Source organism: Amblyraja radiata, chromosome 27 (assembly GCF_010909765.2).
Source record: "Amblyraja radiata isolate CabotCenter1 chromosome 27, sAmbRad1.1.pri, whole genome shotgun sequence".
NCBI lineage: Eukaryota > Metazoa > Chordata > Chondrichthyes > Rajiformes > Rajidae > Amblyraja > Amblyraja radiata.
In genome coordinates this window covers 26,232,465-26,251,654 of record NC_045982.1, presented here as the reverse complement: position 1 = coordinate 26,251,654, position 19,190 = coordinate 26,232,465, and the positions used below count along the sequence as shown (strand labels likewise).

Here is a 19,190-nt window from a genome sequence, read left to right as displayed (position 1 = left end):
AAGTAGGAAGGCAAATGGAATTTGACCTTTATGGCAAGGGTGTGGGAGTAGAGAACTCTTGTTACGATTCTGCAGTGCATTGGCCTGGTCACACCTGGCCTCCGGTGTACAGTTTTGATCCTCATTAAAGAGAGACACACCTGTATTGGAGCAGAGAAGATTGCTGGATGTAGGATTATATCTGGGGAATGATTGAGCAGGTTCAACGTGCACTCATTGAAATTTAGAAGAATCTAAATGTTGTGATTGAATTGAAGGTTAAAGTTCTGTGGAGCATTGATGGAGTCGCAGATGAGAGGAGTTTCTTGTGCAGTCGTCTTTTAGCAAATGCCTCTTGGAAATCCTGGTAGTGTGAAAGTTGTCCTGAGGCAATGCCTCTCCTTATAACCGATTCTCTTGTCCATCGCTCTGAATCTCAGTAAGATTTATAAGATTTGTTCCTCCAGCCCATTGTGTATTTTCAGGATAGCACTGTAATTATCAGTTAATCTAATGAATGCATGTGGATGGCGTTCAATGTAAACTATCTTTTGGGTATCAATATTGACAGCATTACTCTAGGTTGGTCGTGTGAGCCTTCAACTGCCTCACCATTCAGGATCAATGCTGATTTTAAACCTTTCCCTCTTTCTAATACGAACCCCATATTTTTTGAATCCCTTACCTTCAACCTCTGTCCTGAATATATTCTGTAACTAAATCTGTACACTTCTTGTAAAGGGAATTTTGCTCCGCTATTGGTTAACATAGAAACATAGAAACATAGAAATTAGGTGCAGGAGTAGGCCATTCGGCCCTTCGATCCTGCACCGCCATTCAATATGATCATGGCTGATCTTCCAACTCCGTATCCCGTACCTGCCTTCTCTCCATACCCTCTGATCCCCTTAGCCACAAGGGCCACATCTAACTCCCTCTTAAATATAGCCAATGAACTGGCCTCGACTACCCTCTGTGGCAGAGAGTTCCAGAGATTCACCACTCTCTGTGTGAAAAAAGTTCTTCTCATCTCGGTTTTATAGGATTTCCCCCTTATCCTTAAGCTGTGACCCCTTATCCTGGCCTGAGTGACTTCTCAGTCATAAATGTTTTCATCTGTTATTTACAAACTATTTAACCCTTAATTCATGACACTAGCATGAAGAGATGTCACCACCCCACGTCTATTCTGGTCCTATATGAATGTGTGTGTTTGATGAGACCACCTCATTCTCGATTTGAGAGTATAACCTCAATCCCTCTGAGGGCGATAACCCCTATCCCGACAAACGATTTTGTGAATCTTCGTTATGCTCCATCAATTAAAATATATCCTTCTGTAGGTGGGCTAACCAAACCTGTGCATTGCATTCCAGGTGCAGGCTTCTGGGGCGCCGTAATTGCAGTAAGATGTATTTTAATCTTTGTACTTGATATCTCATGCAGTAAACACAAACACTCTATTTGCCTTCCATATTGCTTGCTACCCCAGCATTTTGGCATTATAATTTCCAGTGATTCGTCCACTAGTACACCCAGGTATTTCTGAAAATCAACACCTTTCAATCACATTAAAACTGTGTAATATATTTGTGTAACTGCACTTGGAGCAGTGTGAGCGGTTCTGAATACCGAGCTACAGAAAGAATGTCATTACATTTGAAAAGATTCACAGGAATATTGCCGTGACTGGAGGGCTTGAGTTATAAAGAGCGATGAGATAGGCCTGTTTTTCTTGTATAACTACGGTTACCACTCAGTCACCAAGTAGGAAGGTAAAGGTATATGAAATCACGAGGGGCATAGATAAGATGAATGCATAAGAGGCCTGACCTGCTGAGTTACTCCAGCACCTTGTGTCGTAAGATGAATGCTCAATCTCTTTCTCAGGGTAAGGGAGTCAAAAAACTAGATTGCTAGGATTAAGGTACGAGGGGAATAATTTAAGGGACCTGATGAGGAACTTTTTCCCAAACGCCACTGGGTCTGTGGACAAGTTCCAGAGGAACTAGCAGGGGGTGGGTACAGTTACAATGTTTAAAAGGCATTAGACATATACATGGATGGGAAAGGTTTGGAGTGACATGGGCCAAAGGCAAAAAAATGGGACTAAATGAGATAGGCAACATTTTAAAACTACTGTTTCCCTTTTCTTTCATCGCCTTTGCAACCATTTTGACCTTTAATCCCTGTGTATTCGAGGCAAAGTATGTATTTGCCTTCTCACTAGTGTCGGGTTTTTTTGAATACCAAGCTCCTTGAGCATTCTCACATTTTCTAGATTCTATCATTTTTAAAGTAGAATCTGCTTCTATTTTATTCACCAAACGCAATGGTTGGGATTTCAAAATTGATCTTGGCAGATCAAATCAGCTATGATTCCCAATGTTGACCATTCTCCAAGCTGTTTATGGACAATGTTCATACATCAATGGCCGTCGTATGGGATTAAACCAAGATCTATCTGCCCTGCGGTTGCTGCCAAGGGACCACAAACGTTAATGCCCATGAAATAGGATGCATCATAAATGTACCATTTAGACAGGAGGCCTTGCGTCTTGAGATATTTTCATAAACTAAATCACTGCAAGCAAGTCACTATCTTTAGTAATGAAAGTTATGAGGAAAATGTACAACTTTATGAGATTGTAGATTAATTGGTGACAGGCTAGTAAAGAATTATAGTTGCCGGTAATGTTTGACTACTGCTTTATTAGACTCTACAATGATCCTGGAATGTAACAAAATAATATTCTGCACTTGTTGCTTTGGTGAAGTTGCTGCTTGCAACTTATACCAAAGGTCAAAAGGAGTGGCTGGAGATTTTAGCATTTGATATAAAGAAACAACTTGAATTGTTCATAATCTTTACTTTTGTAAGTTTACTTCTGTTATCCTCAGGTGCAGTTAAATGCTGGACAGCTGCAGTATATTCGCTTGGCTCAGCCTGTATCTGGAGCGCAAGTGGTACAAGGACAGATCCAGACCCTTGCCCCAGGCAATCCACAACAGGTGAGCATGTCTTAGAGCCCATCCTAGGCTGCAAGACTGAACATTGGTTGTTCTGTTACAGGTAACCAGTTATGTGTTCAGTTGTTGGAGCTGATTGTAAACACCATCCTACATTGTTGCAGAGACTGTCCTGGACTCAAGCATGAATGGATAGCAAATTGGCTCCATGCAAGGAAGCAGAGGGTGACGGTGGGAAGGTTGCTTCTCAGACTGAAAGCCTGTGACTAGTGGTGTGCCTCGGGGTTCGGTGCTGGGCCCGGTTACTGTTTGTCATCTACATCAATGATTTAGATGAGAACATACAGGGCAAGTTTGCTGATGATACAAAAGTTAGTGGCTTTGCAGATAGTGAAGGTGGTTGTGAAATATTGCAACAGGATCTGGATCGATTGGTCAGGTGGGCAGAAGAATGGTTGATGGAATTTATACAGAAAAGTGTGAGGTGTTGCATTTTGGGACATTGAACAAGGGCAGGACCTACACAGTAAACGGTAGGCCTGTGGGTAGTGTAGAGCAGATGGATCTAGGAGTACAGGTGCATGGATCCTTGAAGGTCGAGTCGCAGGTAGATAAGGTGGTCATAAAGTCTTTTGACACTTTGGCCTTCATCAGTCAGAGTATTGAGTATAGAAGTTGGGAAGTCATGTTGCAGTTGTATAATACGTTGGTGAGACCGCATTTAGAATATTGTGTTCAGTTCTGATCCTATGTTATAGGAAAGAAATTGTCAAGCTTGAAAGGGTTCAGAAAAGATTTACGAGGATGTTGTCAGGACTAGAGAGTGTGAGCTATCGGGAGAGGTTGAGCAGGCTGGGTCTCTATTCCATGGAGCGCAGGAGGATGAGGGAAGATCTTATAGGCGTATACAAAATCATGAGAGGAATAGATCGGGTAGATGCACAGTCTTTTGCCAAGAGTCGGGGAATCGAGGACTAGATGACAGGTTCAAGGTGAAGGGGAAAAGATTTAACAGGAATCCGAGGGGTAACTTTTTCACATAAAAGGTGGTGGGTGTATGAAACAAGCTGCCAGAGGAGGTAGTTGAAGCTGGGACTATCCCATTGTTTAAGAAACAATTAGATAGGTACATGGATAGGACAGGTTTGGTGGGACATGGACCAAGCGCAGGCAAGTGGGATTAGTGTAGCTGGCACATTGTTGGCCGGTGTGGGCAAGGTGGGCCAAAGGGCCTGTTTCCACAATGTATCACTCTATGACTCGAGCCTTATGATCCCTGCAACACAACTATTAACATAATTCCTGCTGACCTTGGACCCCTCTCTGCTCTCTCCAACACCATTCCTAAACAATTTGCACCTCGGCAATCCTCTAGTTGTGTACAATTGCAACTCCAATCCTCTTGTCTCACACCCAGTGTGTGTTCATCTCTGTCCTTTGCTCAACCATCTGCCAAACCAACCCTTGCCTGTGTCCGCCTATGATCTGCCACACTTTGTCCTGCCTCTCCAGTCTCTAGTTTTCTTTCCTCCCACCCCTGCAATCAGTCTGAAGAAGGGTCCCGCAACAAAATGTCAGCTACCGATGGTCTGCAGGGATGCTGCCTGATATGCTGAGTTACTCTAGCCTTTTTATCTTTTCCCGGTAAACCAGCATCTGCAGTTCCTTCCATCTACATTGCTGAAGGTTTGCTGGATATGCTCTTTAAAAATAAATTTGTGGATGAAAGTGTTGGCATATTTTCCAGTTTACACACAGACCTCTGGTGTGTCGTGAGAATGGATTTCAAAGCCGGAGGTTGCTGAGAATATTTTGTTTCACTCATGGCAAAGGTAGAAAATGATAGCCCAAGGCAGAAAGTCCGTTTTAGTGCTTTTATTGCTGGCAGTAACCTTACTGCCTGTATTCAAGGTGACTATTTAATGTCCTCTATTTCTGAAATAAAGGTGACAACATGATTAAAGGCGTGATCACCATTCATAAACTTTGAACAGTGTCGTTCTCGGTATGGTTATTGGAGTGATTGTTTGACGTCTCCATGGCTCTGTGAAGCCAAGCCAAGGATCATATAGACACAGAGAGTTGAAAGCTAATTTTCCTATAGTAAGTAGAGTCAGAAAATCCTGCATGTCGGAAATGGACCCTTCAGCCCACCACATCCACACTGACCATGATCCTCATCCTAGTTTAGTTTAGAGATATAGCGCGGAAACAGGCCTTTCGGCCGACCGAGTCCGTGTTAACCAGCGAACCGCGCGCACTGACGCTAATGCAAACCTGTACGTCTTTGGAGTGCTGGAGGAAACCGGAGCTCTCGGAGAAAACCCACTCGGCACGGAGAGAACGTGCATACTCCTAACAGACAGCACCCGTCGTGAGGATCGAACCGGGTCTCTGCCACCATGCCGCCTTATTAGTCCCATTTCCTTGCATTGGGTCCGTGGCCTTCTATGCCTTGGCTATTCAATTGCCTAGCTGGAAGGCTTTTTGAAATCGCGATTACAGCTGCCTTCACACCTCCCCTGACAAAGCGTTCCACGTATCAACTACTCGCTGCGTTGAAAAACTTGTCCCTCTTTTCCCCTCCCCTAAACTCCTCACCTTAAATATACAGCAGTCGAGTGTTGACAAGAGAGGAACATTCTTGACAAATGTTCCCACCCTGAAAATCACCCAGGTTTGTCAATAGTGAATAGAGAGCTGGTGTGTGTGACTGCTCTTTGGGATACATTTTATTATTCAACACACAGGCTAGAAACCTAAAATTAAAAATGTAAAATGCTGGAAACACTCAGCTGGTCAAGCAGCATCACTAAAAGAGACATAGTCACTGTTTAGTGTTGACAATTAATAAAGTGAAAAATCTTTGTCAATTCTGACTAGGTTCCAGGGTGAAGGAGGAACAGATAAGACCAAAGGAATATCTCTGAGGGGGTGAGGCCAGTGTTGCCCTGGTGACGTGCTGTTAACAAAGTAAACAGTTTAGTCGGTATGGAGTGAGAGGAGATAAAGTGAAGTAAAAGCTGTGAATGCAGGACAGCCATTGCAGAGAACCAAAATCAAGAGGGGAATACACTTTGGGCGACTACTCACGACCATACAGGCGTCACCCCGCGACATGTCGCGGGGTGACGCCTGTATGGTCGTGAGTAGTCGCCCAAAGAGTCGTACCTTTATCTGGTCGCCGCTGGATTTTCAACATGTTGAAAATTGTCAGCGACCTGCTGCGACTATGACGGGTGCCGGCAGTCGCTGAAAAAAATCGGGTAAGTGTGACAGGCCCTTAACAGACACTCCTTTTATAGTGGTTATACTTTCCCCATCACCACTGCTACTTAAAACTAACCTGTTTTCACTTTTCCAGTACAGTACTGGACTTGCGGTCATGTACTTGTTGGTATTTTGAGGAACAAAACAGTTTGCCTAATCCCAGAGAAGCTTGCAAGATTATTGATTATTTGGGATGAAAAGCTTTTGATTATGAACAGAAGATTTAGTAATTGATAGGAACTTTGTAACGATTGTATTACATTTCTATTTGCCTGCACTGAATATGCATCAGTAAATCTTGCTGTTTGCTTCATTGAACATTATAATCTAAATTGGTTTCTCCCGGACTTGCTTGCGCTCGCAGGAAAGCAAGAGCAATTGAGAATTTCTTGGCAATTAATGATTTCCTAACTCGTGCTTAAGTTAATGGGCCTGACTTGAAGGTCAATATAACAGTTCATAAACTGAATTGCTGAGGTTGAGTTTCCCGATCACGGGACTATTAGTGTGTTATACTGATCCCTCCCCTTAGCTCTAAAGAAACAAAGAAAATACACATTCCTTCCGATGGCTGAAATGCTCAGCTCTAAGGTGGTTACGTCGATGAATGCCTGCCCTTGTAGTCAGTAGGTGTGCATTTCTAGGTGTTACCCCACAGGGGAATTAGAACTAGATAGATAGCCTGTTTGTGCAGATGACCCGCTCGCTGTTGAGAGTGGAATTAGGTCACCTCTGAGTTATGCTGCAGAAACACGAGGTTCGATCGAGAGATCTAGTGAATAGCTAGAAGTGGAAACACAAATGTAAACTTGCTCTTTTGTACTTGTATCTAACTTTGGCACATGTTTCTCCCCCGTATTTTAGGTTAGTCAAGCAGAGGTTCAACAGGGTCAGCAGCAGCAACAACAGCAATACAACCAGTTTACTGATGGACAGGTACGCTGATATTGATCAGATTTAATCTGAAACTTTATTTCCAGGAATTGTATCAGAAATATGTGTCCAGCACCATGTTTTCAGTATATCTAGAACTTGTATATCTAGAATTTTAATGTAGTGATACAGCATGGAAACAGGCCCACCGATCCATGCCGACCATCGTTTACCCAGTCACACCCAGTTCTATGTTATTTCCATTTTCACATCCACTCCCTACATATTAAGGGTAATTTCACAGAAGCCAATTAACCTACGAACCCGCACATATTTGGGATGTGGGATGAAACCGGAGCAACCGGAAGAAATCCACATGGGACAACGTACAAACACCAGGAAGACAGCACGCACGGTCAGGATCGAGCCCAGGTGCCTGGCACCATGAGGCAGCAGCTCTACCAGCTGCACCATTCTAGCAGGATTCTAGTAATGCTTATAGTCTCACGTTTTAAGATGGAAATTTCCTGAAGTATCATAAACCTATTTCTTTTGCACATCAAGATTCATAGCTAGTCTTTGCAACTTTCTCTAAAAGTTAATATGAATTAGAAAAGATCTGCAATGTTCTAAAAATGACTGACTGCGTTGCTTTTGTGCTTTAAAAATCTGTTAATGCATGTCCTCTTGTGCAGTTGCCTAATACGCATTGTAAGAATGATTTGTGAGGTCATTGCCTGATATGTGACCGGATTAGAGCTGTTGTACTGGGACAGTAATTGTCATGAACAAAGGAACTTACTATTTGCAGTGCAAGTTATGAAGCACGATTTGCGGTTGGTAGTGTGAGCTTATCAATTGACCAGGCCGTGAACTGCTTCCTGCTAGAGTTTGCCCCTACTCTTTCTTGTGAAAGAGTTGTGAAATAGGTTGTTGAGTTGATTTTGTGTTTTCAGGTGCATAGTTGGTAAGGCATTGGAATAAACGACTACGATGGGATTGCTGTGGCATTTGGAAACTGCTTGAGCAAACTGTCCATAAACAGGGCGTCACAATAGCGCAGTGGTAGTGCTGCTGCCTCGCAGCACCAGAGACCCACGTTTAATCCTCACCTCAGGTGCTGTCTGTGGAGTTTGTACCGGTTTGTATGTTAATTGGCCTCTGTAAATTGCCCCTGTTGTAGGGAGTGGGATGACATACAACTAGTGTGAAGAGGTGATCGGTGGTCGCCGTGGGCTGAAGAGCCTGTTTCCATGCTGTATCTGAACTAAACTGCAGTCCACTATCTTCCCCCTGTAGGCATCTGTCATGCTAGATAGAGGGGTCTGAGGCACTGTTAAGCCAACTAAAGAAATGTCATAGTGCAGGATGTTTTGGGGAGTTCATCTAACGTATTACTCGTTTATTGATCCTGGATATTCTGCGGCAAACAACAAACGGTACATCACCTGAGACTGACAGATTTGGAAGAGTTTTGTTTTCCCATTGCTTCTTGATACAATTGACAATAGGTGCAGCAGTTGGCCATTCTGCCTTTCAAGCCAGCACCGCCATACACTGTGATCATGGCTGACCATCCACATTCAGTACCCCGTTCCTGCCTTCTCACCATATCCCCTGACTCTGCTATCTTTAAGAGTTCTATCTAACTCTCTCTTAAATGCATCCAGAGAATTGGCCTCCACTGCCTTCTGAGGCAGAGAATTCCACAGACTTTACAAGTTAATGTCTGAAGAAGAGTTCTGACCACGAAACGTCACCCTGCCTTTTTCTCAAGAGATGCTTTTATGACCTGCTGATTTACTCCTGCGCTTTGTGTCTCTTCAATAAATCTTGATTTTAGTCGGGAAGACTGGCACCTCTACACTGTATTTTACACGCTTGGTAGAATCCAAAGTGCAATACACATAACAACTCTTAAAGTTGTAGTGTTTGTGATATAAGAAAAAGGACATATGTCCATGTGATAACAGCCCACTGACGGCACTCTGACCGTATCGAGATGTTTTTAAAGTTTTTAAAGAGATAAGAGCAAATATTAAAGATGACACCAGCAGCTCTTGACTCAAGACAGCAGTGCTTGTTACTTTTCATTCATTATTTGGGATGTAGGCATTACTGGCAGAGTATGCCCTTAAATGCCCTTGAAAGTCGCGCTAAGATTGCGCTGCACTGAAATGTTGCCAGTTACAGAACAAAGCTGCCGTTTCTGAAATCTGGACCATTCCTTCCGGGCCTCATAATCTCGTAAACTCGAGGAAATAGTGTGCATAGTGCATAGTGGTATTGCCAGCAGTAAAAAAAGAACTTAGATTTAGGGAGAAGCGGTCATCGACTAGAGATATCTCAGAGGAGTGGATTGAATGTTGCTCTGGTGAAGTGAAATGATAATTGTTGGCATTTTTGCAATTTAAGGTTCACAGCGAAGGCAACCCCTGTGGTTCCCGAGACATATATTAGGACAGCATGAAAGAGTAACATGTTATATTAATTCCCAGAAACTGGGCAGCACAGTGACGCAGCTGGTAGAACCGTTGGCTCGTACCAAGAGAGACCCCAGTTCCATCGTGACCTAGGGTGGTGTCTGTGTGAAGTTAACACATTCTCCCTGTGACTGGGTTTCCTCCAGGTGCTCTGGTTTCCTCCCACATCCCAAAGACGTGCTGGTTTGTAGGTTAATAGCCTTCTGAAAATTGCCCCTTGTGTGTAGGTAGGTCGTAGAACCTGCGGGAATTAATAACAATATGGAGAGAATATAATTGGATTATATTAGTATGAGAATAGTGTAAATGGGTGGTCGATGGTCAGCGTGGACTCGGTGGGCAAAAAGGGCCTGTCTTCATGCTGATCCATGTATGTATGCATCTATCGAACAGTGGAGTGCCAGCTGAGAATGTTCAAGAGCTGCCAGTTGCAAGTCTCAAATTCTCCAATGTCTGACTCCCGTGAAAGTACTTCCCATTGAATCTTAATTACATCTGAATCCCAAATCCTGGCTATTTTCCGGCTTAAATATGCATTGTTGCCATCACTATTATTTGAATTGCTGTGCTTATCTGAAGAATTAAAACACTAACTTTCAAACTGCTGTTCAAGGTAATATTCAGCAGCTGCTTACCATGGGTGGGGGAATAGATGTAAATAATTGACAAAGAACGATTTGACCTCCATGGATTGCATTCCTGCAGTTGACAACCAACAGCAATTCACTAACTTAACTGTGGCAACAGTTCAAATCCCTTGCATGTGCAACAGTTCCAGGTTTACAATATGATTTTAATTTTCCTTTGCTGTATTTAAATCTTTGATTGCAAAAGGTTTATAAATCCAAAAACCAGTCTATAACTAAATATTTCTCCTGTTGCTTGTTCTTGTAATGCCTTCTCTCTCTCTCTCTCTCTATCTCACACATACCCAATCTTCCCACACGTCCTCTCTGGGGTATGGCTCATTAAAAACTTCCAGGGCTGTTAAAGACAGGCAATAAACACCAATGTTTGGGAGAGATGCCCGCATGGTCATAAGGAAACAACATTGGAGTAGTCATTCAGTGGGAGGCGATGTTTTCCGGATGCAATGATAACCTGACCTCCTGGGTAAATGTGGAGGATTGCATGTCACCATTTTAAAGAAGGGTTGTGGAATTTCTCTGCAATATTATTTCCAAAACCTGTTCACCGTTCGCATTGTATTGGGTTGCTATCTTAGTACTGTTTCTGTGCGTAAATGGATTCCTCAATCCCTACATAGTGTATAGTGACTGTGCTAGAAATCCTTAATACACTCGCATAAAGCATTCAGGATTTTTCTCTCTCTGCTTATCCCTCTCTACCAGAGAGCCATTACTCCATCTTCGTGTTTAGTGCCCAACTTTAGCTTGCCTAATATCCATGTGCCAAAGCCCAGTTTGGGTTTTACTTGAACCATTCAGCTCCTGTCCTTATCACAGCCTTGGTCCCAGTAGAGTCACATTCATATAGCACAGAAATAAGCCCTTTGCCCCAATCAATGCCGACCAAGATACCTCACCTATGCTAATCTCACCTGCCCGCATTTGGCCCATATCCCTCTAAACCTTTCCTGTCCATGTACCTGTCCAAATGTATTTTTGAAAATTGTTTTAGTACCTGCTTCAACTAACTCCTCTGGCAGCTCATTCCATATGACAATAAAGGTTGATTGATTGATTGATATACCCACTACCCTCTGTTTGAAAAAATTGCCCTCGGGTTCGTATTAAATCTTTTCCCTTGCACCTTAAACCTGGTTCTTGATTTCCCCTACTCTGGCTAAAATACTCTGTGCCTTGGTTTTATCTATTCCCCTCATGATTTTATACTTATCTACAAGAACACTCGTCCGTTTCCTTCGCTCCAAGGATCAAAGTAGTAAACACTGCCCAGTCCATCATCGGCTCTGACCTTCCTTCCATCGAGGGGATTTATCGCAGTCGCTGCCTCAAAAAGGCTGGCAGTATCATCAAAGACCCACACCATCCTGGCCACACACTCATCTCCCTGCTACCTTCAGGTCGAAGGTACAGGAGCCTGAAGACTGCAACAACCAGGTTCAGGAATAACTACTTCCCCACAGAAATCAGGCTATTAAACCTGGATCAGACAAAACTGACTATTATGAACCCATTTTCTGTTATTTGCACTTTATCAGTTTATTTATTCATGTGTGTATATATTTATATTATGGTATATGGACACACTTATCTGTTTTGTAGTAAATGCCTACTATGTTCTGTGTGCTTAAGCAAAGCAAGAATCTCATTGTCCTATACAGGGACACATGACAATAAACTCACTTGAACTTGAACTTGATTAAAGTCCTAACCTGCCCAAACTCAGGCCCTCAATGTGGACGAGCTAAATTCCAGAAGCTAGGTGCAAGTGACTGCCCTTGACATCAAAGCAGTGTTTGACAGTGGGATCAAGGAGCCTTGGTAAAACTGAAGTCAGTGGTATCTCTAATGGTTGCAGTCGTACCCTTCACAGAGGAAGTTAGTTGTCTTTGTTGGAAATGACCCATACTGTCTTAAATCCATCCACGTTAAGCTGCTTTGTCAACAACCTTCATTCCACCATCAGGTCAGAACTGAGAATGTTTGCTCACTGCACAAATGTTGACATGCATTTGCAACTCCTCTGTAAATGAAATAGCCGATGTCTGCATGCGTGAGACCTGGATAGCGTTCAAGCACAGACGGATGAGTGGCAAGTAACATTCATGCCATGAAAATGCCAGGCAGTAATGCCCCTGTCCCACTTAGGAAACCTGAACGGAAACCTTACTGGCTATCTTACTGTTGTAATGTTCTTCTTACAAACCATGTTCTCAGGGTATCTAAATCTAAATTTTATTAGTTATTTAAGTTATGACATCGGATGGAAGCTGCATACCAAATCTCGTTGTGCTTATGTGCAATGACAATAAAAGATATTATTATTATTATTATTATTATTATAAAGACAAAATGTGCGCTGTGATTTAAGGGGATATTTTGCAATTCTCTGAGTCATATTCTATTAATCTTCTCAACCAAAGTAAAGGATGGAAAGAAAAGAGATATATAATATGATTAGATTGGGGAGAAAACATTAAAACCAATATAGGATGAGCAAAAAGATAATGAAGGAGAAAATCAATTGAGACTAATGCCCCTGTCCCACTTAGGAAACCTGAACGGAAACCTCTGGAGACTTTGCGCCCCACCCAAGGTTTCCGTGCGGTTCCCGGAGGTTTTGTCAGTCTCCCTACCTGCTTCCACTACCTGTAACCTCCGGCAACCACCTGCAACCTCCGGGGAACCGCACGGAAACCTTGGGTGGGGCGCAAAGTCTCCAGAGGTTTCCGTTCAGGTTTCCTAAGTGGAACAGGGGCATAATAAGACTCCAATTAAGAGAGAATTTAATCACCTGCTCTTGATACTGATTAGCATTGCTCTGGCTGGGTCTCCGACCATCAACGTGGTGTGGGTCACCATTCACCAGGAACTTGACACCAGCCAGACACATACAGAGCCTACATGAGTAGGTCAGAGGCTGGGTATCCTGTAAAAAGACTCACTTCCTGATGGTCGAAGCTGCTCAGTAAGACTGCATAATCTCTCCTTGCCTGGAGAAGTACAACTTCATCACTTACTAAGAAACTCATTAGAAATTTGAAGCCACCTTGTTGATTGGCACCCCAGCAACCACTAAATATAGAATGGAAGGAACTACAAATGCTGAATTAAACCGAAGATAGACACAAAATGTTGGAGTAACTCATGGGGACAGGCAGCATCTCTGGAGAGGTGGCGTTTTGGATCGGGACCCTGACGAACGAGTCTGAGGAAGGATCTCGACCCGAAACGTCATGCATTCCTTCTCTCCAGAGATGCTGCCCAACCAATAATTATACATTCTCTCCACCACCAGCGCATAGTAGCTGCAGTCTGCTTTGTCCACAAACTGCACTGCAGTTACTTATATCATCCCTGCCTAAAGGCCCCCAAGATGGACTAGAGCACATTTGAACAATGCCACCCGCTGGGTTCCCTTCCAAGTCTGGCACAGACCTGGTTTAGAAATCTATTCCTGTTCGTTCATTGTGCTTGGGTCCTTTTCATACCTCTAGTTTCCCTCAACCTGGCTCGGACAAAACTCTGATTATTAATAACCAATTATCTGTTATTTGCACTTTATCATGTTATTTATTCATGTGGGTATATATTTATATTATAGTATATGGACACATTGATCTGTTTTGTAGTAAATGCCTACTATGTTCTGTGTGCTGAAGCAAAGCAAGAATTTCATTGTCCTATCAGGGACACATGACAATAAACTCACTTGAACTCTCCCCTGATTCTCAGTTTGAAGAAGGGATTTAGCCCAAAACATCATCTATTCCTTTCCTCCAGAGATGCTGCCCGACCTGCTGTGTTACTCCAGCATTTTGTGCCTATCTCCGGTGTAAACCAGCATCAGCAGTTCCATCCTACACACTCCTTGCCATATGTTCTGTATACACTGCAGGTGGAGGAGGCCCTGAACCTGATGTGCACGTTTGCTTTGTACGAAGTTTCAGCTTCATCTGTGAGAGACTGCAATGTAAATGTGTATCTTTTGTCTTGTTCACTGCAGCAGCTGTACCAGATTCAGCAGGTCACCATGCCAGCCGGACAGGATATCACCCAGCCTATGTTCATCCAATCCACCAACCAGACTGTAGATGGACAGACGGCCGAGGTCACAGAATAGTCTCAAGTGATGGAGAGCGGAGAGCAACTGCCACAGAAGCCATTGTATAAATAGTACAGCCACTAAATAATTGGGATAGAAATTGATTTTTTAAAGTTTTTTTCACCATTGCATTGTGTTAAGTAAAATTAATTGTACATATATAAAATGCAATAAACTCCTTCCAAGTAGACCTTTGTAAGTGCAAATACAAGAGTAGAGAGGAAGGGAGTTCTTGTCCGTGCTGATTATCCAGTACCATCACTGAGATTATTGCTGTTCTGTCGTTGACTTGTACAGTGTTGTGCCTCGGCTTTTTTATTATATAAAGAAATGCAACAATTGCTTATAAATGTGAGCAGGGTAGCCAGATTTATTTCTTGGCTCACTTACCAAGGGACAGTCTCATCCAGAGTTTTGTAGTAACACATTTATAAACTAATATTCTCTATCGGTGACAAATTTTAAAATGTCTACATGCACATTGATGAAAACTGGAGAATGGATCATTAGGATGTGTTTATAGTATCAGGTTCAATTTCCTGCAAGGTACATTTACTTATGGCACTTGGGTTTGGCACATATACATTTAGTCAAATATTACATTTTATTTTCAGAATGCATCATAATAACTTCAAGTCTTTCAGCTATTGGTGAAAATGAAATTAATTTTCCTCATTTATAACCTTACTTGAAATTAGTGTTAAAGTAACGACTGCTTGGATCTAAGTGACCAGTGAACTGCGTTATGCTGTAAAGCTGCGTGGGTTGGTCACGTGCTGGTTTATTCCTGACATAAGAGGGTATCTATTTGTGTGAGGACCCTCATTACATGCTGAGGCTCCCTGTTTGGCAGCGTGCTGTGTTTAGTAATTTCCCTCCACATCACGTTGAAGGAGATTCCTGGTTCCTCCCATGACATTTGGCCTGTATACTGCAAGGTAATATGGATGAGGGAGATCCTCTCATCTAACCAGCAATAAATATTAAACTTTACCCTGCATCCACCTCTTATCGTGCAATATAATAATTCCAGATTTCTGCCATTGTCACTCTTCATGAAAACCCTTGTGTTGACCTTTGCATAAATGACTCGGTGGCAGTACCACAGTTGCCTTCCATCCACTGGAAGTCATGTATTGTGGATCTTTTACAGTGTTGTTTGGAATTCTACTTTTTATTGTCGCATTTACTATCATGTGGTTCTCTTGATCTTCTCTGTTTTAAACTCGACAGATCTAGTTTCTGGAGACACCAGGAACTAAAGATGCTGAAACCTTGAGCAAAACAGTGCTGGAGGAACTCAACTGGACAGGCAGCAACTGTGGAGAGAATGAACAGGCAATTTTTCAGAAGGATCCAGACCCGCAACTTTGCCTTTTCATTCCCTCCGCAGATGCTGCCTGATCTGCTAGGTTCCTCCAGCACTTTGTGTTTTGCTTAAGATCTAGTTTTGCTCAGCTTTTCTCATGAGACCTGTGGCACCAATGTTGAGGCCCGTGGGTGTTTTCTGTAGTGCTTCAATGTCTCCTTTTCTGCTTTGCAGACTAGAAACAGAAACTTCAATATGGTGCTGTAACTGGATTGTAATGCAACTTGGCGTAAGCTATGTTGCTGAGCATTGAATCAGCGTTTTAAATGTTCCTATGCACAGTGTTATATCCACTCTCATGATATGGCCAGCATTTTTTTTACTCAGCCCTGGTTAGCTGTGGTAAATGATGGATGACCACTTAGAACTGCAGTCAGTGAGGGGTAGGTGCTCTTTCAGTCAAAAGTTAGAAACCAGAGAAGCCCATAAATAAATCCCTTGGAACCCTTCTGTCATTCAATGAGATCACAGTGTATCTATGGCTCTGTATACCTGTGATTCCCTATATAAGTCTTTGGTTAACAAAATCCTATCAATCTCAAATTTAACCTCCAGGCAAGAATTGCCAATTGATGAAGAGAATTCCAGATTACTTTCACCTTCCTGTGTAGGTGAATATTTCATGCCTGCCTCTTATTTTTCCCTTTGCTCCCACAGAAATAAGAATGACCCAGCAAGTATTGTTTTTTACCCTCCATATCCCATCAGATCTTTGAAAATGTTATGTAAAGCACACATTAATCTTCTAAATTACAGGAATACAGCCCTTGTTCCGGGAGATTGGCTAAGTGTTTGCAGTTATTGACTCTAATAGAACACAACACCTCTCTCTTGATGTAGTTTTGAGTCATTTGACAATGTTCAAAGAGTAAATGCTGCACTATTTTCCTCCCTGTGAACTGGGTCTTGTCAATATTGCTTCATCAGTTTCTCCATTACTTAGGAAGTTTGCCTCACTTGATTTTTTACTACCTGTAGTTCCAAAATGAAATGCATCTTCCCAACGTTGCTACTTATGTAGGTTAACAAATTGAATTACTATATTACCAAACGTAGCGAGCAAGTCCCCTCGCAAAGAACACGGTTGGCTACTCCATAGGGGACCCTTAGTCCTTTCAATAGTCTGTTTATTATATCGAAATTATTTCCTGTTAACTGTGCTGTAGTCCGTTCCTGTTATTGAAATGGAAGCAAGAGAAGATCGGTTAACCTCTGTCCTTCAGTAAGATCTCGACTGATATCTTTGATCTCAACTCTTTTCCTTCCCAATCCCTACAACCACTGGTTGCCTCTGGTAATGGTACTGAGAGACCAGTATGTTTAGTCATAGAGCTATACAGCACGGAAACAGTCCCTTCAGCCCACTTCATCCATGCCGACCAAGTTGGCATATTGGGTTAGTCCTAGTTGCATGAATTTGGCCAATAGCCCTATAAATCGTTACTCTTCATATGTGGATTTTAAATCAGTAGAGGTGAAAATACCTGTTTGAAGGATTGAACGCGATCAGTAATCCATGCAAACAGTTACTGTGTGGATTGCAGGATCAAAGTCAGCCTCATGTCATTTAACGGCATCCTTCTCTTTTCATTCTGCCCAGCAGGGGTCAGAGCACATTAGTTTTCTAATGGTACTAATTCCTTTATAGAATTGTGTAGATGGAAGCTATTCAGTTCATCTGGCCGATGCTGGCTCTTTGGGAAAACTATCCAGTTAGGGTCTCGGCCTGAAACGTCACCCATTCCTTCTATCTTTCCAGAGATGATGCCTGTCCTGCTGAGTTACTCCAGCATTTTGTGACAGTGGGATTGGCTGGATTGCTCTTGCATAGAACTGCTACTGAATGGCCTCCTGTACTCTAATATGACTACTTTTAAATTGGGGGCAGGCTGCTTGACTTCCTAAATCTGCTCTAGCATGTGATGAGATCATGGCTGGCCTGATTTGTTGTCCAGTTTCCTTATCTGTCGGTCATATCACTGTAACCTCTGCTTTTCCAGTCCTTTTTTCTGTTTGCAAAAGTATTAAATCTGTTTCCACCACCTTTTGGATAGTAACTCCCAGATTGTAACACAAAATTATTCTTCCCTTACGCACAGGTTTTTAACTACATCTTTCATCTCTACTTACCTGCCCGTGGGGACATTTCTTCCTACCAAATTCCTTTGTAATTTTGAGTGTGTCTACCAACTGTGGTGTAAGGCCATGAAGATGGTATCTGTTGTGACATCTGAGCAATGGAGCAAGCTACATAAAAGCTGCTCCTGTGGCATCAGGGTTTATTTTCTATCCAGCATGTTGTGATGAAACGGTCTGACTTAGCATTGACTATCCATTCCCTCCCAGGTCAATGGCACAGGACTGAGAAAAATGCTGAGATTGCCCATCCTTTACGCCTCGCACATTTGGGAAATGGTAACACTAATACTGGAACAAAGCTTGAAGAGCTTTTCCCAAAGAAATCCTAACCGTGCTTGAGGTGGAACCAAATACACCCTTGCCCACAATGTGTGTTTTTATTGCAGAAAATTGTTAATCCCTGAAAATGTGTACTTGTTTGGAACATGTACTTTGGGTGGTCCCATGGGAACTCTGGTTAGTTTTTTTGTATTATTGTTACTTGAGTTAAAAAAAAAAAGATTCTGTTGGGTCAATGAAGATGCAGGGATTCTGAATCGAGTTAGGCAGAGGTCATGATGATACTGCCGTATTAGGGTAGGACTATACAAGGACCATTTGTGATGCATCATAGAATAGTCAATGATCTTTGTATTTCCAAGGTGGTGTTTACCATGAGGAAACCCACTCTACCCCACTCCTGATTGCTTCTCCCTTCTCTCCCTCCTCTGGGAATTATTCACATTCAATGTACCCCATCTTTGTTAGCATACTTGCCTGCATTCATCCTGCTAGGATATCAAGATATACGCACAAGTCATTATCTCTGGTGAGCTCCCATATCCTTCCTTTAAAGAGTTTTGTGTTCATTGAAAGTTGGAAAGGTGCAGACATTGCTGCTGCTCCTCCCCTAAAATGGTTGAGTGTCTTTTCCATTTGGAAATATTGTACATCAGGCCCTCTGCTACAATGTCTGGCACTTCTCCAACATGTGTGTAATACACCGAGTGCATTTGTTGTTTGAAATTGTCTTAAGAATTTTCTGATATCCAGAGTCTTTGATATTCTCCCACTTTTACTTTATAAATCTTTAGAAATAAAAACCTTTGTTATAAACACTCGTATGAAGCTTTGTTTGAATGTTGATGAAGTGGAGGTCAAAGAAGCTTACAGCTCAGGACACTTTTACATCTAATCATCGAGGGACCAATGCTGGAGTAATTTAAAATTCGCTGCAGTTCTCTCTACTCTTCCACATTGCCAACTTGTATGATGATGAGCGTTTGACGGCACTGGGCCTGTACTCGTTAGAGTGTAGAAGAATGAGGGGGGAAATCTCATTGAAACTTACCGAACAGTGAAAGGCCTGGATAGAG

The 19,190-nt window shown here is 42.5% G+C and overlaps 1 protein-coding gene across 3 annotated transcripts in view; it reads left to right on the top strand.

Moving 5' to 3' along the window:
- Positions 1–18,930, top strand: part of nfyc (nuclear transcription factor Y subunit gamma) — a 77,013-nt gene extending 58,083 nt beyond the window's left edge. For all 3 annotated transcript variants that reach the window (XM_033045507.1, XM_033045505.1, XM_033045506.1), the window contains exons 9-11: positions 2,881–2,991; positions 7,084–7,155; positions 14,229–18,930. In XM_033045507.1, the coding sequence (XP_032901398.1) occupies positions 2,881–2,991; positions 7,084–7,155; positions 14,229–14,345 (300 nt within the window). In that variant the 3' untranslated portion in view covers positions 14,346–18,930. The remainder of the gene's footprint in view (positions 1–2,880; positions 2,992–7,083; positions 7,156–14,228) is intronic.
- The last annotated feature ends 260 nt before the right edge of the window (positions 18,931–19,190 follow it).